Genomic DNA, 18517 nt, shown 5'->3' with positions numbered 1-18517 from the left:
ACATTTAAAAAAATATATTTTTACTGAAGAAGTGGTAGAAGCAAAATCTATATTGCTGAAACCTCAAATTTAAAATAATTAAGTATGTATTATAGTTACAAAGTTTGTTTTAAAATCTTCAATGTGTAAGGTCAAATATTAATTCTGTGATTTTTTTATATCTATTTCTTTCTTAAACTTTTCCTGCTGTACTTGCTTAATATAGGATCTTCTTCCTCTTTTTTTTCTCTTTGTGATATTCTTCCTTTTTTTTTCTTTTTGTAATTGAATTACTGTGCATCCTATTCCTTCAAATCCTTTCTTTCAAGGTAGTTATATATCTTAAAAGAACAACAGTATATACACACTATGATTTCTGTCTTTCACCTTAAAAGATCTCCTAAAAAAACTGTTATCTTTGAGCTTAGTTATGTTTCACACTTTAATTTTTGTAACTGAACAAATATATCGATCTCCTGATGCTGAAGATCAGTGATACATTCGAATGGGTTTCTAGCAGTGGAGGACTTTTTGTAAGTTTTGTTTTGACCTGGATAGATATTAGGTATCGTCTAGAGAGGAGTTAGATTTTTGTATAATAAGTGGAGTTTGTGGCTTTATTTTTTTATTTTTTGCGATACGCGGGCTTCTCACTGCTGTGGCCTCTCCCTTTGCGGAGCACAGGCTCCAGAAGCGCAGGCTCAGCGGCCATGGCTCACGGACCCAGCCGCTCCGCGGCATGTGGGATCTTCCCGGACCGGGGCACGGCAGGCGGACTCTCAACCACTGCGCCACCAGGGAAGTCCATGTGCCTTTGTTTTTTATAAGAGGGTCTGGATGACTTCTGAGATATGCCAGTCCCGTGGTCTCCTTGTTTTTGTGCCTTTTTAAAAAAGTGGTCCTTGAAGATGGGGAGCTGGGGGGAGTACTTGTAACTACACTAAGTTTGCCAAACCACTTCCCTTGTAACTCTCAGCTTTCATATACTCATGGCATTTTGCTCCAAAGTGTTATATTTAATCTTAGAACAAGTAAAGATGTTTTAGTATGAGTTGTATAAGATACATAATACATTTCATTTTAACTTTGGACAATCTATCAGGAAAGAGATACTTGTGGCAACTTAAAAGTTACAACTAGAAAAAGGGATAGCGGGGGCGGGGAGAAGGATAAATTAGGAGTTTGGGATTAACATATACACACAACTATATATAAAATAGATAAACAACAAGGACCCTACTGTATAGCCCAGAGAACTATATTCAATATATTATAATAACCTATGATGGAAAAGAATCTGAAAAAGAACATGTATATATGTATAACTGAGTCACTTTGCTGTACACCTGAAACTAACACAACATTGTAAATTAACTATAATTCAATTTAAAAAGTTAAAACTAAAAAATAAAATAAAATGTATACTCAATTATAACCACAATGCAGCCAGCTCTTCCTTCTTGTGTGGGTTCTCAGTGTGGAACTGTCAAGGATAAAGGGAATCTATGTGGAGTAAGCACAAAGAATGGCTGCAAAATTTATTTATGTAGACCATGTTTATCATTCTGTAGACAGATACTGGAAGTCAGAGACAACACGCAGATGTTGCCTGGTTGGGTTGACCTTGATTCCTTTTCTATTCTGTTCCTAGCTACTGAAATTTTCTGATTCATGACTTACTGAAATGACGAGTTGAATGGAAAATCTTACTAAAGCTTCTACAGTCCAGGGTTGCATTTTTATGGATAGTAAATGTGCAATTTTCCCACCCCTTGGAGGCAATATGGAACTTCAAAGGTCTGTGAGGAGAGGGAGGGGTGGCAATTGGACTTCTCTATGTGGCTGTGCATTAGCAATGCATAATGTGGCAAGGAGTGCTACAGGCCAGACTGTACCTTTTACCTTCTTTCACTCATCACTGTATACTCAGCACTCAGCATGCTCAGTACCAAGTGCATGATATGTAGTATCTGCTCTCCAAATGTTTGAAGACTTTTCATTACAATGAAATCAAGTGGTAAGAATGATGAATCACATGTGAGATTTTTGTTTAAATCATATTAACTATGACATATTGTTCATTGATTAAATTATGTGAAGAATCTGCAGAAAATCTGATAAATAAAGTTATTCAATCAGTTAGGTAATTTTAATGAAGATCTGCTCTGCCCGAAGCAACTAAGCCTCAACTGGGCCCTCCATGTCAAGTGTCAACTCTTCTGGGTTTTTATAGCATCTGGTTCAAGTACTATCTGTTATTTTCCAATGACTTTACCCCACTTCGCAGAGAAAAGGAAGCCACTGCACTGTTTTCTACAAACTTTCATATAATTACATCGGTAATTTCCTCATTCTCTCTCATCACAATGCTGGAGATTAATCTCCTCACCTGTCTCTGGACTCCACTTTGCCCACCTTCTCAGTGACCTCCCTCCTTTATGCCTTCAACCCCTTTTGGTCTCCAAATTTCTTCCATCAGCATTCAACCATGCTCAAATGTTTATCAGCTTTCAAAAACTAACTTAAACCTCTATCAGTCTCTTCCAGTCATTATCCCACCTCTGTGCTCATCAGTCAGACCTACTGAAAATAGTCTCTTTTTATTTATTTACCTCCTATGCAGACCTAAATTTGCTTCAGTCTGGCCTCTACCTCCACTGCTCCAATGAAACTGCTCTGACCAAGCTAATGCTCATCCTTATTTCGCTAAGCTCATTGATTTAGAGCAGGTCTTGCTTCACTCCTTGAAGCACTTGACACAGATAAGCACTCTCTTTTTCTTGAGACCCTCTCTTCCCCTGCCTTTCATGACTCCATATACTCTCAAGGTTGTCCTCCTTCTTGTTCCCCCTTGGTCTCCTTTACAGGTTCATTTTTCACTTTGCATTTCTTGTGTTGGTTTTCTGCACAGTTTTACTCTAGGCTCACTTTCCACTACCCCTGCCCACCCTCATTTTCCCCACTCTGCTGCATCATCCATTTCCATGGACTTAGTAACCATGTATTCCATAAATGAATGACTTCATGATCATTCTCTTCAGTTCAAACAATCCTCCAACATCCAGTATGTCACTCCAGGACAGCTCTTCTTAGTTATATGCCATCAGTACCTCAAATTCAACATTGAAAACAAAATTCATCCTCTCTCCAAAATGTTCTCTGCACTGTGAATCCCATCCTTCAGTAAAGAGTATCAATACCAATCCACTTGAGCAAGCTAGACATCCAAAGAGCATCAATCCCTCCTTTATATTTATGAGTCTTAAAGTCGATGTAGCTATCATTAGGAAACATTTCCTAAGCCCCCTACCCCAGATGAGGTGCCCTGCTTATATGTTTTTATGCTATCTCTATTTCCCCTATCTTATTACCTTACCCCACTGTGTTGTAACTGCCCATTCACACGTTTGCATTCCCCACTGATCTATAATCTCCTTGAGGACAGGGACTATATCTAACCCAGTATCTGTTCATTTTAAGGATCTAGTATCTAGTACAGTGTCTGTTTTAATGTAATAGTGCTTAATAAATATCTATTGAATGAAAATTTGGGGCACCAAATGCAATGGAAAATGGCTGAGAAAACTAGAACTAAATAGAAGAAATATCATTTGCTCTAAAAAGCAACTCCAAAACGTATTTGGGGATTTATTAAAAATACAGATTCCCTAGCCCAATATAAGACCTACTGAACTGGAATTTCTGGGGACAGCCTGAGAATCTGTATTTATAATAAACCTCTCTGGAGAATTTCATCATGAGGCAGGTTTGCAGAACTGTGCTGTAAAAGACTTTGCATTATGTTTTGAGAGTTAGAAAACATATAAATACATATGACATATATGAGACTGACATGAACACTGTCCCTGTTTTGTAAGTATTGGGTGAAGTAACAAGGCTTTGCAAACAGTACAGAAATTTGTATCTGGCAAGAATATGAGAAGGATAGTAAGAAAGTAGAAACTCATTAAAAAAAGGAAGCTGACCTTTATTTTGCGGTCATGATAAAATGAGAATTATACATTTATGGTGACTTCCATTAAAACAAAAACTTACAAATTCCAAACTATTCTTGCTTTAAAATTTCTCTCACTGCAGGTTGCAATGAGAAATACAATCTATTATTCTTAAAAGTATTTCATTATTAGACACAAGGTTAAAAAAAAACGCAAAACTTCAAACTGAAACTAAATTCACAGTGTCATTATTACAATGCCTGTCCTGTCCTGAGCTCCTGAATCTACTCTGTTTTTCCTCATTGCCTTATCTTCACCTATACTTAGGCCATTGGGCTGGCAGCCAAACCAATTCCAAAGCAGAGTACTGAAGTCCCTCACTGTCCCTAGACTCCATCAACTTCAACCCTATAATGTTTAATAGTAAATCAAAAGATAACAGAGAACCGCAGGAAGAGTCTCAGGGCAGTTATACACTTCGGTATCTCCATTGAGAGCAAAAACGGTCATCTTTGAGCTGTGAACTATTTTGAACCAATATCACAAATCGGGATGGAGGAGTTCTGTCTTGATAGAAATTGAAAATGGAAAGAGCCTCCAAATTTCAGGGCTCTTATACGTGGCAACAGTGTGATGTAGCTGTTAAAACAAAAAAGCTAGCGTGATAGTCACCCTCTGCTTCGAACTGGAGTTATATCTGGAACTCTTCTCCAGTTTGGGATGTTACCAAAAAAACAGGTCTTCTTATTTGGGAGGGAGATTGTACTAAAAATCTTAAGTTTCCTTCCAATTCTAAGCTTCTGTGTTTTTGATAAGGGTGATTGGGGAAGACAGGATTAATCCCTCTAATATATTTGCATTATGCCAGGTTCTTACTGCAAATAATTATTAAATTTCATATGATCAGGTTTGACTCAAAGAATAGGCTGATCTATATAATCATAAGCTATACAATAAGAGAATCCATCACTGTTTCCCTTGTTGGTGTGGGGAAACTCTCTTGCTTCCTCTAGTGTCATAAGAGTCCAGGATTTCTTAAGACAAGATAACAGCATGAGAGAGAGAGTACCTTGATCAGTGTGGCCGTCATGAAGGGTGGAAATTGGGAGGCCTGGGCCTGTGCATAGGATGAAAACAAAAACATGGGTTAGTTTTAAAATAACATTTAGTTTTCAACAAGAACTTCTGGTAGTATTTGTGATTACTGTCAAGCTCAATTACCTCTTTTAATTCTGCAACAATTTTTTTTCTCCCCATAGAGAAGTAAGCATCACCTTTTAAGTTACATTGAAAGAACACATGAGACCAGAGCCCAATCAAAGGACAGACATAAGAGAAGAGTTGCCTGTGCACTTTTCCAAGAGTGATCCTAAATAGTTAAGATCTAATTACACAAATGGGTCCCAGAAGCTGCAGTGATAAACGGCCTTCTGGGAAGATATGCTGTATGGGCCAGTTTTAGCTGTGTTTTTATTATCAAATAACCTTCTCCAGTACCTAGAATGTATTTTCAATCTGGCTTCTTGGTTTGATGTTCAGTTTATTTTGGTAGGTAGAACCCAGCATCATTTTTTTCTTTCATTTAATTACTATATGCAGAAATAAATTTATATAGAAAATATTTCCTGTTCAAATATGCTGTGATGGGTCACATTCCCCACGAAAAAGACCCAGAAGGAATTTTGTGCACCAAAAGTTCATCTGGGGTGTGGTGTTGACCTCAGCCAACCCCACTGGGAGCTCTGGAGATGTATGACCTGCAGAGTTGTCTTGAATGGGGCCAGCTGAGCTGGCTTTTATACCCCAAAATGAAGTGGTAATTGGCTGTGGCCTGGGATGAGAGCAATCTCTGGGGTGGGAGTGGGGGGCCCAGCTGGGAGGTGTCTGCCACCAGCCCTCTCAGCAGCTGGAGAAATGAGTGATTCAGACCTGAAGATGGGATGTCTGGGTGGCAAACCACTGTCCACCATATATTCCAACATGGAATTTAGGTTCTCTGTGCAGAAATTGGCCCTTTTAACAAAATCTACAAATAGTAAACACTATCACTTACTGGAGCTATAGAATAAATAATACCTGGAAATACATTTTTAAAGGCTAAATATGCTCAGGCAGCCAAGAAGTTAAAAGCAACAAGCACGGAGTTTGGGAGATGTTCATTTGCATTCCTGATGCTTCCTCCTCTGTGGCGGGAGTGCCATTAGAGCATCCTTGGTCCCAAGCAAGGAGAGGGGGAATGACCTATGTGGTAAGTTCTGAGCAAACCGGAGTATGAGTAGCTCCTTCTTCTACCTTGTTCCTGGCATCTTTCAGCCTGCAGAGAACAGGACTGTTTTGATATGTTCCAGTGCTATAAGTATGACAGTGGCCAGCCCCATGGGCGAAGCCAGTGGCTGTCTAGTTGTACCCATATTTGTGTGAGTAATTGTAATTCTGGGGTGCAGTATTAGGAAGCTTCACACCTTAGCCACATTTTCCAATTACCCTTTACAGGTAATAAAGCTAATATTGATTTCCTGCCTGACTCTTCAGTCTAACCTGAGAGCAAGGAGAAGCGATATTGTTTATAAGGCTCCCTCAAAACCAGCAGTTCTTTACTGTGTGGAGTCTCATAATTTTACAGAATTTAATTTCAGAGATTTTCACTTTGGTTAGCTTTCCTTCAACGTTATTAAAAGGAACAAATACACATTATATTTTTTGTTAGAATGTAAGGCAGTGAGACATGAATCTGAATTTCTAGACTTTAGTCAATCAATCAACATTGACCTTATGGAATTTTCATGGGTGTGCAGTTCCAATAGAGACAACTGGCATATATATCTCTTTTGCCCAAGCTATGAGACAAACTAATGACTGACTGCCCTTGGCACAAGTGGTCTGAGGGTGTGGTCCTAGTGGCATAAGCATCCTTTGCATTGCTTTTGTTCCATCAGCATCATCAGTATGATTTTACCTATTTCAAAATCCTATTATCTGGGATTTACTCACCATCCCTTTTGGAGAGTTTGAAGTTACATAATGAAGCTTTACTCTTAGTCCTAAAGGGAAAGATTTCAAGGTTTTTCCTATGATGGTGCAGTGACTCATTTTACTGGAGCTTCAAAAACACCAGACGATGTGATGCTTCCCACACAGTATATTTTTTGCTAAATGGGAAATTACCATACTGCCGAGGAAGAGTGAGTGTGGAAAAGTCAGGCGATTCAAGTTCTAGAAAGGAGTCTTTCACCAACTTTTGATGAGAGCTTAGTCCTTGATTCCTTACTCTTCAGGGGGCACTTAGGCTCAAGTAGATCTCAGGAAAACAAAGTGATATAAAAAGTGGTATAGTGCTTTCAAAAAGCATTAAAGCACTGTACAAATGCAGAATGCATATCAATATAAATGCATGTTCCTATGTGTAGGGTCACTGATGTCGTTATCAGTAAATATATCAGCATAAAAATGAGGTTTTGGGTACACTCTGCAAAAGGCAGCAATGTTTTGATCTTTCCTAGAACCTATGTTCATTCCGCAAACCTTCAATGTCTATTATGCACTCATCATTCTTTTTGGCCTTATGAATATAAAGATGAAAGGAAAGCAGATTCTGCCTTCAGAGGAGAAAATAGACCAGATGACTCAGGACAGTTAGTTCAATGATACTATGTGCCTGGCATGTAAGCTTTCAATATATGCTGCATAAACACATAGCTTGGGATGAAAAATGTTGCACATAACTTGAGAGGGACATTTAATGTATACCTTGAAATGCCATAACCACAATCAGCACATATGGTCATGAACAACAATCTTTTGACTTTTCAGAGATGCCACTGACCAAACCTTTTGTGAAAATGTTGTATTAAACTGACATCTTGTGCCATCTTGAAGGGAGGGTTTGGATTAAAATGCTTACTCATTTCCACGGCTGGGGCTGAGGTTCTGGGCCCAGGTGATTGGACTGAGGAAGTGGCATGTCAGGGTGGTCTTCCACCTGGGAAGTAAAGGAGACCTCAGGGTCCTCTACAACTGAGCAGGGATCTCAATCAGTCAAAGATTCTATTTATTCTCTGAGCTGCCCACCTGAATATGGGGAGTTGATACCAGAAACAGGAGAGTGGCATATGCTTGGTAATAACCCCCTTTGTTTTCTGTCCCCCCTCAACTCCCATGGAAACTCAGGGCTTAATGGGGGTAGGGAGGTGGTGTCAGGACAGAGAATGGAGGGGTAGATATTTTACAGATCAGTTTTCCTAATCCCCATGATGATTACCAAGGTCCTAATGTATCTCATTGATCTACTGATGGCCTAACCATCTTTACTATGTGTCCAAGATATAGATGAAAGGTTACACATAAAATGAAATTATCTGGATAGAAAGTATTTGCTAAATGGACATATAGCCTAAACATCCAGGAAATGTCTAGTACATTTTATTACTTGTTTATTTTATACTTGAATGAATTACTTATCATGTTTCCCAAATTTAGAAAGAACGTACTAGGTGACAAAAGCTCATTTTCCATCTGCATTGAAGCTATAGTTCAAAGAATTGCTGGCCTCCAAGGCAAAGAGCTCAGGTTTCTTTCCCTGGCTATAGGAGATTGACATTTCTGCAGGTAAATGGGGCTGAAGTCCAGCAACCATTTTATCAGAGGACACTTCTTTTTATGATATTGTTTTGGCAATACAACATCATGGTGCTGTGGCACTTGGTGGGTAAGAGGTTGGGATTTACAGCCAAAGGACTCTTGCTCCCATCTGGCTCTCACGCTTACCAGCAGTGTGGACCTTTAACAGAAGGTCTGTTTCCTCAATTGCAAAAAACGGAGATAATAATCCCTTCCTATCCTCCTTACATTTTTCCCCATAAGCATTAGATAAGATAACCTAGATCAGTTCCTCACATATAACAGGTGCTCAGTAACCTGTAGCTAAGGATTGATCAGATAGTGATGACGAGGACAAAGAAAGTGGCAGAGGGGGGTAGAGAACGCGTTAGGTCCGTTACCTACCGTAGCAGACGAGTGCATAGTACTTGGCATAGTCGCTGAAACTTGCTGTGTAATATTGGCACCTTTTTCTCCTTAGATGGCAAGTAATGCACTTCTTGCTTGGAGGATAGCTTCCAATGCTAATTCTAGAGGAAAATGAAAATAAAACTAAGCTGAAATTTTGAGATTGTATTTATCAAAATGTACTACTCCATGTAAAATGACTAATTTACATATTGACATCCAACTCACTCTATTTTTCTGTTGCCAATATCGTTTAAAGTAAAGGGGGAATCACAGGATCCTGATTTGTCTGATTTTCAGTCCATCTTTGCCTGAATAGGCACAGACTTTGAGAGAGAAGCCCTCTGTGGTTTTCCTGCGGTGTGAGAAATATCTAACACCTCGAATGGGAGCCAAGTAGTCACTTCTCCTAACCATCACTTTCTTACACTTTACAAAGTGGTTGAGAATGCATAGTTCTTCCACGTCCCATCTTTCTTCCTGTGTTCCCACGGCAAAAGATACAATGAAGATCTGACAGTATCACCAAAAAGAGGGGTCCCTGTCCTTATCATATATCTAGAAGGGGAAATTAGTAATAAGCCAATTGCAAATAAGAAACACAGTTCTAAGTAGCTCCTGTGGCTTTCATTTTATTTGGCAGGAAATTTGGGCTCATGGAAGCTCTTCGTGGAAATGTTCCCTCCACACATTCCTACACAAGCCAACCTGTACCTACCAAGTTTGGGCCCACTCTCTGGGTGATTGGCTTTAACAAACAGCCTCCCAGGCTTTACCCCAAACGCTCAGAGTCTCATTTGGGGATGACCAAGTGGAATTATGCCAGGATGGAGGCACAGTTGGAGTCCTGCTGTGGCTAGTAAGGTTACCCTGTGGCCACTGCAGTGTTCCTTCTGCTGCTGCCCCTGACCTTGCCTTGGGCATGTTAGAAGGTGGCCAGAGCTATTGCTATCATCAGAGAGGGAGTCTTCTCAACAGATGAGAAGCCATGATCCAGGAGGGAACAGAGGAATGCAGCAGAGGGAAAAATTTCTTATTTTCTCAGCTACAGTTAGTAGTATTCATGTTCATATTTTGGTGTGATCTTGGAAAACATTAGGTAGGCAGTTAATGTAAGGAGTTAAGGTCAGCATGCCCAAGTATAAATTTTGGCTCCAACAATACCACCAGCCTCATAGAGTTGTTGTGGGGATGAAATGAAATTACATATGTAAAGCAGATAAAAATGTGCCTATAGCAGACCACCAGCCCATGGTAGCTATTGTATTTGTTTCCACATCCAGAAGGGGCTTTAAAGGGCACCATTCCAGCCACCATGGGGGCCAGTGGACTAACTTAAACACTAATTTAGGAACAGAGGTGAATTCTTTCCAATCATAATAGGCTTATGACAAAGCAAGTCACATTAAAAGAAAGCACACATTATGGGAATAAATACAATGCCTGGTACACAGTAGGAAAATGAATTTCCTCAATTACCTCTAAATTTAGTTGAAATGTTTAGTACCATGTTTATGTCAGCATTAAAATTTCTTGATTTTTCTTTTTGAAAACAAACATTTTGAGTCAGCTAATATGTTGGGGGGGTGTATATTTTTATACTGATGTGGTGTACAACAGTCTTAATATTTTATTTTAATTCACAAATTAATTTTATTACATTTCGGCCTTTTAAAAATATTCTATACATTCTGAGGACTCTGACAGATTTTTATTTAAATTTTAATATATAAAAATACTAGAATAAATTGATATAAATTACCTGTAGATATTTCGTCTTCCAGGGTAGCCTTCAAATTCATTGCTAGAATAAAACCTGAAAATATATTCAGAAGTTAGTAAATAAGTATTGATGACTAAATGGTGATAGAATTGTTAATACTAATACTAATATAGTAAACAATATAGTCCAATGTTCATTTATGAAACAATTAATTGGCACTTATGTACACAAATCCCTGCTGTTCATACCTCTGAATTTTGTGTTCTTACTCTGACTTTATAAATTATAATTCATATATAAATATATTTATAGCTACATAAAATATACTTATAAATATGTTTATAAATTATAGGAGAAAAATTATGTTGAGTACTCTTTTTTCTTATATGTATATTATACTCTGAGGCATTAGTTATGAGCCACACAAAATAAACTAGGATGTTTGATTAATATCACCCCTTTCATTTCCATAATTAACAGCTTACTGATTTTTTATGCTATACTATTTAATTTTGTCTATGATTCCGAACATCTTTAGAACTTAGTTTACAGAAGCACTGACAGTAGATAACTTTTCTATAAATCAGGAAACTCGTCCACCCAGGGATACCACACAAAGGGCCACGTGAATTTACCCAGGAGCAGAACAAGTCACAAGAGAACACACTTGTTACTTAAGTATCTGGGTCCCAGTTTTAACCTGTTTTACTATAGCCAGGAAGTGGGAAATCCAATTTAGTGGCATGATTTTTCCTCCTCTGTGAGTTCATCTGAATATCACAAAGTAACTGACTTTTAATTTTTTATTTTTATTTTTAGGACGAGCTCTATTATTCGAATGTTAAAAGTTTGGAATAACCTAGGTTTGGTTACTAATTTTTAATTCTCAGAACTTTTTATTAACCCAGGTACTTGTATATCCTCACTGAAATAAAAACCTTGTTATCCCCAGTAAAAGGAAAAAGCAACAGAATACACCCTACTCCTAGTATTAATTTTACCTTTTAAACCAGCATCCTTCTAAATGTCTTTACTGACTTCACGGGACTCCAAACATCACTTATACTTGCCTTTCCCACATCACCTCAAATTACCTGTGAATAAACTATGCAGTAGCTTTTCCAAACAGCCTCCTGCAGTTTTCTTGCCATGTCAAAGTTTTCACAGTTGTCTTTATCTCTAACACTTAGAACAGAGTCTACTTTCCCTTTTCCTTTTCCTTTTCCCTCACAGCCACTGACCCACCAGTGCTGTTCAGCCTCTCTCTTCACTGTCTATCTACTCTCCCTTTCATTCATTTGACAGTAGTGTGCCAGGCACTATATGCCAAGTTCCAAAGATGCAAAAAAAAGGAGGCATAGTTTTCCCTTGGAGTCCAGGTTTCATGGCCACTTTTCTAGTTCAGTCCTCTGTCACCTCAGGCCTAGATTATGACCATACCTGGGTCTTCCTGCTTTCAGTTTTCCCCTACCTCCTAAACATATTATTTCTGAACTGTCCCATTTGTTTTTATCTTGTCACTCCTCTTACACGCGCGGTTTTAATGGCTGCCCCATGTAATGTCCAAACTCCTTTGCCGACAGTTCAAAGAATTCCATGGATTAGCAATAGGTTTCTAAAGAGTTTTTATCCAGTGAGGCTGGACTAATGATCCTCCTCTTTTGCTCTTAGAACTCCAGCTAATGGCAGGCAGGTTACAAGAGAGTGCCCTGGATTTGGAGTTCATTAAAAATAAGGGGAAGGAACTGCACATTCTTGATTAGAGATGTTTGCTCATAAATGCTTATTTTAAGAAGATTTATTTAGACAGTACGCAGGATGGACTGAAAAGGAAAGACCCAGAAGGAAGAAGCCCCATGTTGAGGTTAATAATAAGAACCTTAGATTTAATGTGTTTTAGGTTTAAATCCTAGTTCTGCCACTATGTAGCCTTGGCCAAGTTAATTAAATTTCCAAGTATCAGTTTTCTCGTCTGTAAAACTGGGATAATCATTTCTACTTTACAGTACGTTGTACACAACAATCGCTCAATAAATAATAGCTGTTATAGATAATAATCTTAAACTTATATAACAGTGAATCACTACAATAACATTTCTATATCAAGGGGCTGTCATCATGGACTTCTGAATCTTGCTTATTGCTTCAAGTGCTAGGGGGCAAATCTATCTTTAGAACCAGTTACTATTTTAAAATTTTTATACTTTTAATGTAATTATATACCAAGTGCCAGAAGAGAAATAACCACCTACTAAATCTTCTTTCCAAAAGGAAATCATGTTGACTAGTTATTAAAGAATGTGCAATCTTAAAGAAACCACAGCTGTCTGAACTAAACTATAGAATAAGTAACAAAAATGCTCTTAACTGAAAGAAGTGGTGCCGTATCCTTTGTATGTCCATCAGTGCCAATTAAAACCTGAATGGTGCATCAAGCTTCATGCAATACTTACAGTGAATCCTGTGTTACTCTGAATATATTTATGGCCTCCCACTTGCCACTTGTAATTTGAATAGCATTTTCCTATAAAAAGACAAACATTATGTTGTGTGAAGCTGAGCGTTATTTGAGCAACCTCAAGTGAATGATCTTTGAGGAGATAAATCTTGGAAGGAACATACCACAGTGTCTTTGATATAGTGAATATGTTTGTAGCCATTCTTGTCGCTAAATATTTTGTAGTATGAAATGGCATCATAGCTGAAAACTGGTGTTGAAACAAAGAACTGAAAGAAATGAACAGAGGTTATGTTCAGAAGACAAACCAAACTATAGATTCTTTTAAAGCCACGTGTAGTTATAATTATCGGGACCAGAATGCCTTGCTTCCCCTCCTTCTGTCACTCACACCTGAAATTCCATTCTTTCAGATGGACAGCTTTTCTGGTGCTTCTAACAAGCACTTACATATTCCAACTACTACTTAATTGCTACTACATCCCCGTGGGTTTATATTGTTTAGTTTGATTGAATTTCTATGTTCTGAGGTTATGTGATTTGAAATAGAGTTAAACGAATCACAAATGAATGTTGATGTTTAACCAAGTCAATCCTCAAAATGTGGCTTTTGGCCAAAGTGACTCTTCTGAAGCTCTTTTAACTCTTGATTTGTCTGATGCCAAGCACCTAATGCTAATGCTACAATAAAGACATTTTAAAGATTAAAATATCATGACCTGCTAGCCACAGTTTTTAATGGCAAGAAGAGACTTCTGGACTTGAGAGAAAAATGTAACGCACGACAAGCCAACAGGAAGATTACTCCTTGAACTCAGGGAGCAGAGCAGACCTCATTGCTCATCTCTGACCTCTTCCCAGGGCCCATGCTCTCCACCTGCTGGGAATTTCGGATGACCTAAGGAGTCCCTGCCACAGGTCTAGTGTGACCTGAACAGAGCAAGCCACACCTCAGCATCCTGAAAGGTACAGATAACCAAAGTCATGCAAATGTCCTCACACCAAATTTTAGCTAGTAATTTCTCCCTTAAAAAAAGAGACTCATTTTACATCTGCTGGTTTCCTTTTTTTCCCAGTCATTGGGTTGGGGAAGGATGGTAACGTGATGAAAGTGTCCCATGAGGAAAGAGCTACTCCACATCATGCAGAGCAGAGCAGAGTAGATATTCCTACAAGTTATCCCAAACCAGCTCTCTTAGCTGGAGTGCTTCCACATGACAGCAAACCAAGACTTTCAGAGTCTTTAAAACTGCCCAAGCAACAACAACCAAAAGACTACTGGTATCTTTTAGCTACAAACACCTATTTTGCTGATACCATCTTGCTGGGGCCCACTTCTGAGCAAAAAGAAAGCAAAGGAAGTAGCTGTAGGCCTCTTTAGTGATGGCCCTACCTGTGATTTGATACTTGATGCTTTTTGATAAAAGTCATGACTAGAATTTCATGATATTAAAATGCAACTTATTTGATGTGGTGTTGGTGGGGTCTAAATAGTGTTCCCCTAAATTATTTTCAACCCAACCTCAGAAGATAACTGTTGTGGACTGAATGTTTGTGTATCCCCAAAATTCATGTGTTGAAACCCAACCCCCCAAAAGGATGGTATTTGTATTAGGAGGTGGGGCCTTTGGGAGATAATTAGGATTAGATGAAGTCATAAGGTAGAGCCCTCGCGAATGGGATTAGTACCCTTACAAGAGTCACCAGAGAGAGGGCTCTCTCCGCTCTGCTCTCCGCCATTGAGGATACAACAAGAAGTTGATGGTTTGCAACCCAGAAGAGAGCTCTCACCAGAACCTGACCATGCTGGCATACTCATCTCAGACTTCCAGCCTCCAGAAATGTGAGAAATAATTTTCTGTTGTTTATAAGCCACTCAGTCTATGGTATGTTGTTATAGCAGCTCAAATGGCCTGAGACAATGCCCCTATCTGAAAATAGGGTCTTCGCAGATGTAATCAAGGTAAGAACTGAGATGCAATCATAGTGGATTAGACTGGGCCCTATATCCAATGGCTGGTGTCCTCATAAGAAGAGATGTGGACTCAAAGAGACCCAGGGAAGAAGGCCATATGAAGGTGGAAGCAGGGATTGGAGCTGGTGGAGCTATAGCCAAGGAAGTCCAAGGATTGCCAGGGGCCACCAGAAGCTGAAAGATGTGAGGAAGGATTCTTCCCTGGAGACTTCAAAGTATGGCCCTGCTAACCCCTTGACTTTGGACTTCTAGCCTCCAGAATGATGAATTTTTGTTGTTTTAAGCCAAATTTGTGGTAATTTGTTACAGCAACTCTAGAGAACTAATACAGCGTCCTAAGTCTTATCTATTTGGCATAGAATTGATGTTTTTAACGAAATGTAAAATGGAATAACGAGAAACTGCTGTCTCCTTACGTGATTCCTTTATTAGTTTCGTTAATAATAAGACCAGCCCTGGTAGGATTTTGTGTATTGAGACTCAGTGAGATTGAGAGCCAAGAGGCCCTGGAATAGGAAATTCTGATTTGCAGTTTTGCTGATGGAATTTCACTAGCCTAGGTCTGACAAATCACTCTTTCATCTTAGAATGAGGCTTTACCCTCTTAGCCAAATGATTACTTACTAGTAACCACTTTACAGTGTCTCCCTCTCCCCCCCACCCTCAAGATGAAAGACAAAAACTGGCTCTCCATTGTCTTAACCACTACAATGGAACTGGGGTCACAAAATATTATAAGGTGCCCTAGTAAAAAAAAATACTCTCTTTACATCTGCAGTTAGTTAGGGAACTCTAAAAAAAAGATTTAGTTCTAGATTAAAACTGAAAACTTCATTTTCATTGAAAATAAAAAATAAGAGGGCAGAACGTTATGTTTTAAGATATTAGAATTGGGCAAACAGGAAGAATATTTTGCTAGGCAAAGACTGTTATCTTCTCCCCTTTTATTGCAGACATCCAAGACAGCTGCTTTAGATGAGCAGGTAACTTGGGTGAGGTAAAGAGAGTGTGAAATATTTCCGCCTTCACTTTGCCAGAGTGAGGTCCATAATGCATCCTGAGTTAAGTCCTTCTCGAGGCAGGTCACGCCTGAGCCCTAGATAAGCTCATGTCACTAGGTGGGCCTCAGTTTTAACAAGTCCTCTTCACAGGTCCCTTTATCATGCTTAGATGAGCTGGTAAATTCCTCACCTTTACGTGCAAAGCCACTTAAAATATTTTTCTTGGAAGGTAAGGTTATTTACCACCAGTTAATTTCTTGCCACAGTTGGTAAATAGCCTGAGGAACTATTTATCTAAGGCTTGTGCCTAAACTGAGTCCACATGCAGTTAAAAGCACAGACTTTCAAGCATCAAGTAGAACATCCATTTTTCTGAGCCAAAGGATTTTGCCAACCGCCTAAGGGAAGTGTGGTGTGTTGCTTAATTACTTTAAAATAATTTAAATGTGGCTTTGCAATCTAAGCATTATGTTTCCAGTGTTTCTTCTTCACATTTTAGTAATTAAATATTAGATTCTTTGATTAAATCTTCCTTTTTGTCTGTTCTCCGCAGGTTAAAAAATATATAAGTATTCAAAGTGAGTTTGTTGTTGTTATTTTTCTAATCAAATACCAAAGAAGAAGTTATGGTACTTCCCCCAAATTAAGACACAATATCTCATGCAGGAGGAAAGGAAAGTGACAAGTAAAGTTCTCAAGAAACTACTTGCTAGTTCTGTGCCTGAAACTAACATGTTAACTACTTTTAGCAAGTCATTTAATCTCACATTTCTAATTCATAGGTGATCTCCAAAGGTCTTTTTCAATTTAAATCTCTTTGATAAATACTAAAGGAACAGCTCCTCTAAAATTGCTCTTTAAATTTATATTAATATGACTAGCCTGTACACTTTACCCAAAACCCTCATAAATATTATTTGAACAAATGTCTGAAAGACAAACATTTCTAGGTTATTTCTGGGCACTTTTATTAAGCCACTGGTTTGATTATAGGTCAAAGGAAGCTATGCAGCATATTACCACACATGAGTTATAACTAAATAAAGTCATGAGTTCAAAAGATGTGTCAGAACTTATAAAATCTAATGACTGACCTCTTGAAAGCAGTTGCCTTGGGGAAGTGTGAACTTACTCTTGAAAGCTATCATTTCAAAAAATATTTGACAATTCCTCTTCTGATATTCAGAAAGTTTACTGACTATTGGATACATTTGAAGAGATTGAGATTAGTACACAAGAAAAATAATTTTCCCAATAGAATTCTAAAGCTACAGATATAAAAATGATCTAGTGCAAAATCATATGTTGCAGATACATATTTCACTTATTCACTAGATTTATGTTGGCATGACTTTTGATTTAATGTAGAGACATCATCTTCCCTCAAAGGACACATATGTGCTTCCACTGAGGGTATTTAAAACATTCGAAAGCTTTAGAAGGCAATTAATTCATTCATTCATCCATTCATCCAGCTATTGTTTGCTGAGATTGCAAGGCTGGTGCTATACAAACTATAAAAATTGATAAGATACAACTGTTTTCCTCAAGATGCTTATACATAGGAGATTTCAAAAGATGCATTCTAAAATAGTTCAGTGTGTTTTGAATGGTGGCACTATTTTCAGAATAAATGTGTATGGATTCTTAGATCATGTCTTTGATAAGGTTGTTGGTATTGTTATCTATTTGTAAAATCACATCATTCATGTTACTTTATAGAAACTCTAGTTATACTATCTTCGTGGAGAACGCAGCTAAAGGACATATTCAAGTGTTCTTTCTTCCCTCATTCTTTACAGGAAATCTCTATAATGGCAGTAAACTCATAAATTAATTTTTTTCCCTTTCCTCAAGTTTTCAAATGCTGATCTAGGAATTATCTTTCTGGAAGGTGAGCTTCTGATTGACCAAGAAACCAAAAAAATTTAAAAATCCTGTTCTTTCACTGACTACTTCTCATTTTTCCTGTGTTATTTAGTACAGCGTTGAAGAGTGAATTAAAATAGGATTTTCAGGACTTCCCTGGTGGTCCAGTGGTTAAGACTCTGTGCTCTCAATGCAGGGGGCCCAGGTTGCATGCTGCAACTAAGAGCCCGCCTACTGCAGTGAAAAAGATCCCGTATGCCACAATTAAGTCCCAGTGCAGCCAAATAAATAAATAAATATTAAAAATAAAATAAAATAGGATTTTCCTTTTTTTCTGAATTACACACTTATCCTTGTTACCTTGTTATTTTAGAATGCAATGTACATTTACTTATACAATTAATAAAATAATAACTATTCTCTAGTTAATGAATAAAATGGAAGTATCTTTAACTGAAGACAGAAAGTAAATATATGTAAGCTAAAATTGCTGAATCCAGGAAAGTATACAGAAAAGAATTTTCAATATCTGAAGATTTTTACTTCACTTCA

At 38.1% G+C, this 18517-nt stretch overlaps 1 protein-coding gene across 1 annotated transcript in view; it reads right to left on the bottom strand.

The window, feature by feature from the left end:
• FAP (fibroblast activation protein alpha) overlaps nt 1-18517 on the bottom strand; it is a 71271-nt gene that overhangs the window by 18697 nt on the left and 34057 nt on the right. Inside the window, exons 13-17 of the mRNA XM_029225403.1 lie at nt 13285-13389; nt 13116-13186; nt 10702-10755; nt 8937-9061; nt 5005-5052 (exon numbers count right to left, since the gene is read on the bottom strand). Of these exons, the coding sequence (XP_029081236.1) occupies nt 5005-5052; nt 8937-9061; nt 10702-10755; nt 13116-13186; nt 13285-13389 (403 nt within the window). The remainder of the gene's footprint in view (nt 1-5004; nt 5053-8936; nt 9062-10701; nt 10756-13115; nt 13187-13284; nt 13390-18517) is intronic.

This window comes from Monodon monoceros, unplaced genomic scaffold (assembly GCF_005190385.1).
Source record: "Monodon monoceros isolate NGI ecotype Baffin Bay Population unplaced genomic scaffold, NGI_Narwhal_1 Super_Scaffold_16, whole genome shotgun sequence".
In the NCBI taxonomy this organism is placed as follows: domain Eukaryota; kingdom Metazoa; phylum Chordata; class Mammalia; order Artiodactyla; family Monodontidae; genus Monodon; species Monodon monoceros.
Note: the sequence above shows the minus strand (reverse complement) of the source record. Positions and strands in the feature narration are given on the sequence as shown.